The 8,459-nt window shown below is 49.4% G+C and overlaps 2 protein-coding genes across 5 annotated transcripts in view; one reads left to right on the top strand and one right to left on the bottom strand.

Annotated features, from left to right (window-relative positions):
* The window catches only part of CCDC65 (coiled-coil domain containing 65), a 40,159-nt gene that overhangs the window by 28,231 nt on the left and 3,469 nt on the right, over positions 1 to 8,459 (top strand). For 2 of the 3 annotated variants that reach the window (XM_011987616.1, XM_011987613.1), the window contains exons 7-8: positions 412 to 564; positions 650 to 1,055. In XM_011987616.1, coding sequence (XP_011843006.1) covers positions 412 to 564; positions 650 to 925 — 429 coding nt within the window. In that variant the 3' untranslated portion in view covers positions 926 to 1,055. Of the gene's footprint in view, positions 1 to 411; positions 565 to 649; positions 1,056 to 8,459 lie in introns of those variants that run through there. The other variant, XM_011987612.1, reaches the window with a different exon arrangement.
* Positions 1,439 to 5,736, bottom strand: FKBP11 (FK506 binding protein 11, 19 kDa). Of its 2 annotated transcripts, none has more exons than XM_011987617.1 (6): positions 4,782 to 5,736; positions 4,535 to 4,600; positions 4,050 to 4,137; positions 3,717 to 3,750; positions 3,274 to 3,344; positions 1,439 to 1,680 (listed from the first exon to the last, which is right to left on the bottom strand). In XM_011987617.1, the coding sequence occupies exons 1-6, from the start codon at positions 4,911 to 4,913 to the stop codon at positions 1,463 to 1,465; spliced, it is 609 nt and encodes a 202-aa protein (XP_011843007.1). In that variant the 5' UTR covers positions 4,914 to 5,736; the 3' UTR covers positions 1,439 to 1,462. The 2 variants fall into 2 exon arrangements, with proteins under 2 accessions (XP_011843007.1, XP_011843008.1); XM_011987618.1 differs by lacking the exon at positions 1,439 to 1,680 and adding an exon at positions 2,702 to 3,087 and having other exon boundaries at positions 3,257 to 3,344.

The following is an 8,459-nucleotide window of genomic DNA, read 5'->3' as shown; positions in this document are numbered from 1 at the left end:
TTTTTTTTTTTTTTTTGAGACAGGGTCTCACTCAGTTGCCCAGGCCAGAGTGTGGTGGCACCATCTCGTCTCACTCCAGCCTCTACCTCCTGGGCTCAAGTGATTCTTCCACCTCAGCCTCCCCAGTCGCTGAGACTGTAGGCATGTGCCACCACACCTGGCTTTTGCAAATTTTTTTGTAGAGATAGAATCTTCCTATGTTTCCCAGGCTATGAATTAATTTTACAATAAGAATAGAAAATACTTGGAATAGTGTGTGTTACATGGTAACCTCTATTTGCTATATGTATTTATTGCTATTGTTTCCCACTTGGATGAGTAGCTTCCCTGGGTTCAAACAGGGGAACCAACTCCACTAGCTTCCCTCTCCACTCCCTTTCCTAATATAAACTCTCTTCCTGCTTCAAATAGGGTGAAAAGATCCTTAAACTTGCTGAAATATGTAGGAAATTTGAAACTGAGGAAGAAAAGGTGCTGCCTTTTTATTCATCAGTATTGACTCCTAAGGAGCAGGAGGGGATTGAGGAGAATAATCCAGAAGAGCTTACTGAGGAGCTCGCCAAGGTAAAGGCTGGGGGATGGTGGGGCATTGGGCAGCATTTGCTAGTGGGTCTCACTGCACACCTTCTCCCTACAACTCCACTCCCAGGTGATGGTGGACTACACAGGAATGGAGAATTTCTGGAAAAGGTACAACAAAGTGAAACTGGAGCAACTGAGCCTCCAACACAGACGAGCCCAGCTGCTAGATATCAATGGAAAGCTGCGGGAGATGCTGAAGCAGTACTTGGATGGCATCTCAGTGAGTGACGAAGTGCTGAGCCAGCTCAACCCACTCTTTATAGTCAACTATCAAAGCAATTTACCCCAGCCCTTGTCCATACCTATAGCCCATCCAGGTGATAAACAACATCCAACCACTTAAAATATAATTGAAGCAGCCCACGTGATCTTCCACAACCTGTGATCTAAGGAAAAAAATCTTTCAACTCCTAGAGATTTTTTTTTTTTGAGAGATGTATGGATGTTGCTATTAAAAATTTCCATGGAGTTTATGAGCTCCTTGTATCTTTTCCATATTGGACAGAGCAGTCCTCTTTGAGGACACTAGGAACACTGTGGTCCCAGGGAATAGAGAGAACAGCTAGGCAACTACCAGGAGGCTCACTGCTCAATTAAGCATCCCTCCTCAGAATCAGGGCGCCATGAGAGCCAAAACCCATACCTTAAGGACTTAGAGATCCTATGGGAAGACTTAAGACCAGATCCTTAAAGTCAGTTAGGACAGCAAGAAGAGGCCAGGGGAAGAGGTGATCCAGGGCCTACAACCACCCCCATGCCAGGCAAGATGCAACTAAGAATGCTTTTTTCCTCAGCCCTTTACCTCATTCCCACTTTCAAAGGCAGTCTCAGAAAGTATCAGATGAAGAATGCAAAGAAGTTTTTTAGAATTTATTATTTATTATTTCTTTTTGCTCTTGTTTCGTTTCTCTTCCTTGAGCTTCTTTTTGGAGACTTTGGGTCTGTTGGCCTTTCTGTATAGGTGATACCCAATGAGGCCCAGGAGGGCTGGCACAATGGCCATCCCTACCAGAGGCAAAATGCCCTTCACCAGCTTTAGCCAGTAGTTGGCTCGGATTAGTGCAATCAGCTCCACGTCATACTGCACCACTGCATCCGCTAGAGAGGCAGAGGGGTGGAGAGGGTTAGACTCTCAGTGCATTTTATCCAGGGCTCAGAATCTGAATGAAAATAGGGAGGGTAGGCCACAGCAAAGCCAACAACTATGAAGCTGACAAGATTTAAATGTGGGGTTGAATTCCTTTAGACAAGAGTAGAGGAGGATTATGAGCAGAGTTCAGTGATAGTCATGTTGACCCCAACTACACATGTGGCTTGGGTCCAGTGACAAGTCTTTGAATGCAGGAAAACTTTCTGTGAATATGAAATGTAAGACTCTTCTCTATTTGTAAGTGGGAGAACCCTCTATACTAACTACTAACTTATCGTATTTCCAAATAACCACATGGATAGAGTCTTTGCAGGTCTGAAATTAAATGGATTTAAACTAGACTTTAAAAAATCAACCAACCAATGAGCACATTCAACGTGATTATGAGATAACAGGAGTTTCAGCATAAGAACTGAAGAGGAAGAAGGATGAGGATGCTGCTTAAGAAGTAAAGGGGCAGGTGGAACAGAAATGAGTGGGCGGAAGAGGCGCAAATAAGCAGCACTGGGAATGGGGAGGTATAGGGCTTTGGGTAAAAGAGTTTCTCCTTGGTTGCCCTACCCTCCTTCCAGGCCTTCCTCTAAGCTGGAACTAGAATAAAAATTATGAGCCCAGCCAGGCACGGTGGCTCATGCCTGTAATCCCAGCACTTTGGGAAGCCAAGGCAGGCGGATCACCTGAGGTTGAGAGTTTGAGACCAGTCTGACCAACATGGAGAAGCCCCATCTCTACTAAAAATACAAAATTAGCTGGGCGTGGTGGTGCATGCCTATAATCCCAGCTACTCGGGAGGCTGAGGCAGGAGAATCGCTTGAACCTAGGAGGCAGAGGTTGTGGCGAGTGAAGATTGCGCCACTGCACTCCAGCCTGGGCAACAAGAATGAAACTCCGTCTCAAAGGAAAAAAAAAAAAAAAAAGAAGAAGAAGAAGAAGAATTACGAGCCCAACACTCTGTGGAGTACAACACATTTTAGCTAATAGAACATTTGTTAGAACTGAAAGCAAAAGATACGCATTTTGGGAAATCTGTCCATCTCAACCCTTCAAAAATAGACATCGGCAGTGACCTATGATGGCCTTTAAAGTTATGGGGTAGACTTGGCTTTAACAGTTGCTTTTTGTTTTGTTTTGAATTACTTGACTGTGATTATTTTTACTATCTCTTCCCTGATGGAGGCTGAAAGGAAGCGGGGTGGGGGGGGGGGCGGCTGTACAGCTGACACAGCGTAGAGTTGTAGAAAAGGGCAGGAAAGAAGCCCAGTGTTCTGGGAAAGGTGGTGGCACAGGCAGTTCTCTTCCCTAACAAGTTACTGGCTGCTAGAGGTCACACCAGGTGGCCTCATCAGGTTATTTGTCTTTAGTCCCTGTTGGTGATATGAGGAAGAAAAAAGTGGCCCTGGAGATGGAGGCGCCAGCCACTCCTGTCTGTCTAAACAAACTTGGTCTGGACCTTCTCAAGCATTAGACAAAGTATATAGCTCCTTACAGCTCTTAGGGACTGGGTATTTCGATGGCCTGAGAGACAGGCCTAGTCAGATTACCTGGGACAGATGGTGGAAATCCTCGTTTTCCATAGGCCAAGTGAGAAGGAATGATTGCCCTTCGCTTCTCTCTGAGGGAAGGAATGTCAGTCACAGCCAGAGGCAGGAGAGGTAGGCCAGCAGCCTCAGTCCAGCTGAAGCTCCTCCAGCAAAACCCTCTGGATCTTCACACCCAAAACACGAACTTTTCCACCTGAACACCAAACAGGCTGGCCAGCAAAGGTGTCCATCTCCCCATGTGCCTCAACTCCCCAACAAAAGCAACAGTGCAAGAAGCACAGAGGCTTTGGATGCCCTCAGGGTTCCCACTGACCTGGACCTGTCCAGTGGGAAGCAGGGTCCTTTATTCCACATTCTCCTGCTTCTTAAGGAGCGAGGATGGCAGAGAAAAGCTCTTCCCATGCAAAGAGGGTACCCAGGCCCACCCCTGCCCAGATACTCACCCCACACACATGTCTAGAAGACTCTGCTCCAGACCTTGAGGAAGAAGACACAACTGAACTGGAAGCTATCCACCTTCCCCAAATCCCATGACATGAACATCAAAGTCTTCCTCCTCCATCCTCAACAGGCCTTGCCCCCAATTCTTAAATCTCTGGCTTCCAATTGGGACAAGTGGAGTATTAGAAGTGAGGTTTGAACCTCAGAAGGTAACTGGTAGAGCCCTAGGGTCTTACTCATTTCAGGGGGGAATTTCCAGGGCAGCTTTGGAGCTGAAGAGGCTAAGAAAGGGCTTAGGTTGTGAAGAGGTAGAATGGGAGGCACAGGTCACATACCTGGAATCACCTGCTTTTGGCCAAGTTCTATAACCAGAGGGTCTCTGGTCAGGGAGGTGTCAATAATACGTCCATCTACCAAGCTTCCCTGGGGGGAGAGAGCATCAAGAGCATACACCTAGCACCCTCTCCCTCCCAGCAGGCGCGCAACACACACCTGGACCGCTGGGCGGCGGCAGCCCCCTTACAGCGGCAGCCTAGCCTTCCCCTTACCGCTGTAAGGAACAGGAAGCCCCAGAGGGCTGGCGCTTCTCGGAGATCTCTCCACCCTGCACTTCTCCGTGCCAGGTAGGAACTGGCAGAAAAGCAAGGAGGAAAAAGAGGCACGGAAGAGCAACGCCTCTCCCCTCGCCATGTGCTCGACAACGCCAGAGCCCCGAGTTTCTTCTCCCGAACCGCTTGCCACGTGTCCAAGCCAAAGCTGACGTGTTTCAGCAGGGCGCCACCCCCTCTCAGGCCCCGCCCCGGCCCCCGAGACCCCTCACCGTGTAGTGTATGTGGAGCGTGTCTCCAAAAGCAGCTGGCTCGGCACATGGTTCGAGGGGCTCCACCTACGATCGGACTACAGGGGTCACGGATGCTCTTCCAAAGATCCCGTTCTCGCTCTTAGACTCAGCACCACCCCCAACTCAGTTCCCGCACTTCCTTCCCGGCTCCCAGATTCGTTGAGATCCCTGTGTTACCCCACAAGGCTCGGCCCACGGGTGCTGAGGTTTGGGACTATCTCCTCACCAGGGTCTCCACTTGGAGGGTCCGGACGGGACTTTCAGTTTCGAACCCAGCCTCAGCCTGGCACACCGCCGCACTGAGCAGCAGCAGCAGCAGCAGCAGATGGAGAGGGAGGAGTGAGGGGCGCAGGGCCATGACTGGGCGCGGGGCAGGGAGCCGGGGCACCAGGACAGGTTGTTCGGGTGGCGGCGGCTAGGACAGCGTTCCCGCAGCGCCCAGGCCAGACTGGACGGGACGGGGCGGGTCGCGATGCTAGAGCTCCTCCTCCTGCAGCCCTTCCTCCACCTTGTCCCCACCTCCGAAAGGGAGGAGGCCGAGGGGCGCCCTCTGTACTCTCCAAGATCCGGAGGGCGCAGGTTCTGACCCGTTCATTAGACGTTCTGTCCTATAATGTGGATTGGGCCAAATAATAGCACCCATTTACGATTACCTACTGTGTGTCAGGAGCTAGTCTCTAATCCTCAAAACCAACCTAAAAGGTCAGCATAATTGTTTCCATTTTACAGATAAGGCACAGGGTGCTCAGGATGTGCCCAAGGTCATCAGGCTAGGTGGTGATACAGACAGGATTCAAACCCAGGACTGCCTGAGTCCAACGTGGTTGCTGTCTGCTCTTTCCTCTAAGTTATGTCTCCTTGTGGCTATCCTGGCAGTGTCTGGCTGGCCCACCCCACCCAGGCAGTTGTCTCATTCCTCTCCGACCTCCAACTACTTCAGCCTGAATTTCTGGAGGTTATAGATCCAAATATCCGAAAGAGGGCAGGGAGCTGTCCTATCCCTATCCTTTGAAAAGCTAGCTGAAAAGAGCAAGGCGCTGTTTTCCTGTAAGAACAGGGTAAACCCCTGACCTTTTCCTCTGGTGCTACTACTTCCTTTCTCCTTTCATCAACAAACTTCTCAAAGGACAGCACACATAACCCCTTTATGTTTGTGTAAAGACGTCACTTTTTTTTTTTTTTTTTTTTTGAGACGGAGTCTTGCTCTGTCCCCGAGGCTGGAGGGCAGTGGCACGATCTCGGCTCACTGCAAGCTCCGCCTCCTGGGTTCATGCCATTCTCCTGCCTCAGTCTCCCGAGTAGCTGGGACTATAGGCGCCCACCACCACGCCCGGCTAATCTGGTATTTTTATAGAGAGGGGGTTTCACCATGTTAGCCAGGATGGTCTCGATCTCCTGACCTCGTGATCCGCCCACCTCGGCCTCCCAAAGTGCTGAGATTACAGGTGTGAGCCACTGTGCCCAGCCGACTTCACATTTTTTTTTTTTTTTTTGAGACGGAGTCTCGCTCTGTGGCCCAGGCTGGAGTGCAGTGGAGCGATTTCCACTCACTGCAACCACCGCCTCCCAGGTTCAAGCGATTCTCCTGCCTCAGCCTCCCAAGTAGCTGGGATCACAGGCCCCCGCCACCATGCCTGGCTAATTTTTGTATTTTTAGTAGATAAGGGTTTCACCATGTTGGCCAGGCTGGTCTCAAACTCCTGATCTTGGTGATCCGCCTGCCTCGGTCTCTCAAAGGGCTGGGATTACAGGCGTGAGCCACCACGCCTGGCCAGACTTCACTTTTTTTTTTAGGAGGAGAAGTTTTGCTCTTGCTGCCCAGGCTGGAGTGCAATGGTGCGATCTCGGCTCACCACAACCTCTAACTCCCGGGTTCAAGCAATTCTCCTGCCTCAGCCTCCCGAGCAGCTGGGATTACAGGTATGCGCCACCACGCCTGGCTAATTTTGTATTTTTAGTAAAGACAGGGTTTCTCCACGTCGGTCAGGCTGGTCTCAAATTCCCAACCTCAGGTGATCTACCCGCCTCGGCCTTCCAAAGTGCTGGGATTGCAGGTGTGAGCCACCATGCCCAGCCCACTTTTTAAAACAGTTTTTTGTTGTTGTTGTTGTTTTGAGACAGAGTTTCACTCCTGTCGCCCAGGCTGGAATGCAATGGCATGATCTTGGCTCACTGCAACCTCCACCTCCCGGGTTCAAGCGATTCTCCTTTCTCAGCCTCCCAAGTAGCTGGGATTATAGGCACCCACCACCACGCCCGGCTAATTTTTGTATTTTTAGTACATGGGGTTTTGCCATGTTGGCCAGACTGCTCTCAAACTCCTGACCTCATGATGTGGCCGCCTCAGCCTCCCAAAGTGCTGGGATTACAGGCGTGAGCCAATGCGCCCGGCCAACAGTCTTAACTGCACTCATTCTTCCAATCCATCTGTAACAACCCGGACTTCCTCCCTATCTGCTGTTTCTGTTAATGGCTCTGCTACCAGCATTCATTCTTCTTTCATCTCCCACATCCAACGGGTCTACTCTGGATTCTCCTTCCACAGTCTCTCCAGCTCCTCCCTTCTATTCCCATAGCTACAACCCTCCCACCTCAGGATAAGAAGCCTTCATTATCTCTCATTTGTATTGTTTAAAAAAAAAAAAAAAGGCCCCTCAGCAGGAGGGAATTTCTAGGGGTGATGAAATGCTCTATATTTTCAGAGGGATGTGGGTTACATGGGTGTATGCATTTGTCAGAACTTATCAAACTGTATACTTACGATCTGTGCATTTCACTGTTTGCAAATTACGTATCAAAATATTTTTTAAGTTAAACAAAAAAAACACAAAACTACATCTCCAAGTCTCCCTTAAAGCTGGATATGGCTAACTGACTAAGTTCTGGCCAAGAGAACATAAACGAAGTGTTGGAAGTATTGTCTTGGACTTCCAAGAAGGCCCTTTAAAGAGTTAACTAGGAAGCATCCTTCTGTGCTCCTCTCCCTCCCCCAATCATCTTTCATTCCTTCTGTCTGCTATGTGAAATGCAGATGAGATGAATTAAGCTCTAGAAGCCATATTAGACCATGAGATGACCATTAGGATGGAAGCTGCATGCTAGGATGGTGAAGCAAAAAGAAGCATAAGTTCTTGTTAACTGCAGAGCCACCATGCCAGTTCGGGATTGCCTACCACCAGACACTTTTATTTTTCAGTTGTATCTGAAGCCCCATTCTTTGTGGGGGGAAAAAAGTCTAGTCAAGTGCAGTAGTGAGAAGGGGGAAAGAGGAGTTCGATCTGTAACTGGCTGTGAACAATTGAGATGCCTATCTTCAGACCAGCCGCTAGATACCTTTTTTTTTTTTTTTTTTTTTTTTTGAGATGGGGGTCTCTGTCAGTCAGGCTGGAGTATAGTGGTGCAATCTTGGCTCACTGCAACCTCCGCCTCATGGGCTCAAGTGATCCTCCTGCCTCAGCCTCCCAAGTAGCTGGGACCACAGGGGCATGCCACCACACTCAGCTAATTTTTACATTTTTTGTAGATATGCAGTTTCGCCATATTGCCCAGGCTGGCCTTGAACACCTGGACTCAAGTGATCTCTGTCCGCTTCGGCTTCCTAAAGTGCTGGGATTACAGGTGTCAGTCACCACGCCCAGCTCACAATTTTTTTTTTTCTTTTGACAGAGTCTCACTCTGTTGCCCAGGGTGGAGTGCAGTGGTATGATCTTGGCTCACTGCAACCTCCACCTCCTGGGTTCAAGCGAGCATATCTGGCTAATTTTTATTTTTTAATATGGAGATGGGGTTTCACTATATTGCCAGGCTGGTCTCAAACTCCTGGGCTCAAGCTATCCTCCCACATCAGCCTCCCAAAGTGCTGAGATTACAGAAGTGAGCCACCGTGCCTGGCCTGGTGTTGTAT

Source organism: Mandrillus leucophaeus, unplaced genomic scaffold (assembly GCF_000951045.1).
Source record: "Mandrillus leucophaeus isolate KB7577 unplaced genomic scaffold, Mleu.le_1.0 Scaffold313, whole genome shotgun sequence".
Taxonomy (NCBI): domain Eukaryota; kingdom Metazoa; phylum Chordata; class Mammalia; order Primates; family Cercopithecidae; genus Mandrillus; species Mandrillus leucophaeus.
Note: the sequence above shows the minus strand (reverse complement) of the source record. Positions and strands in the feature narration are given on the sequence as shown.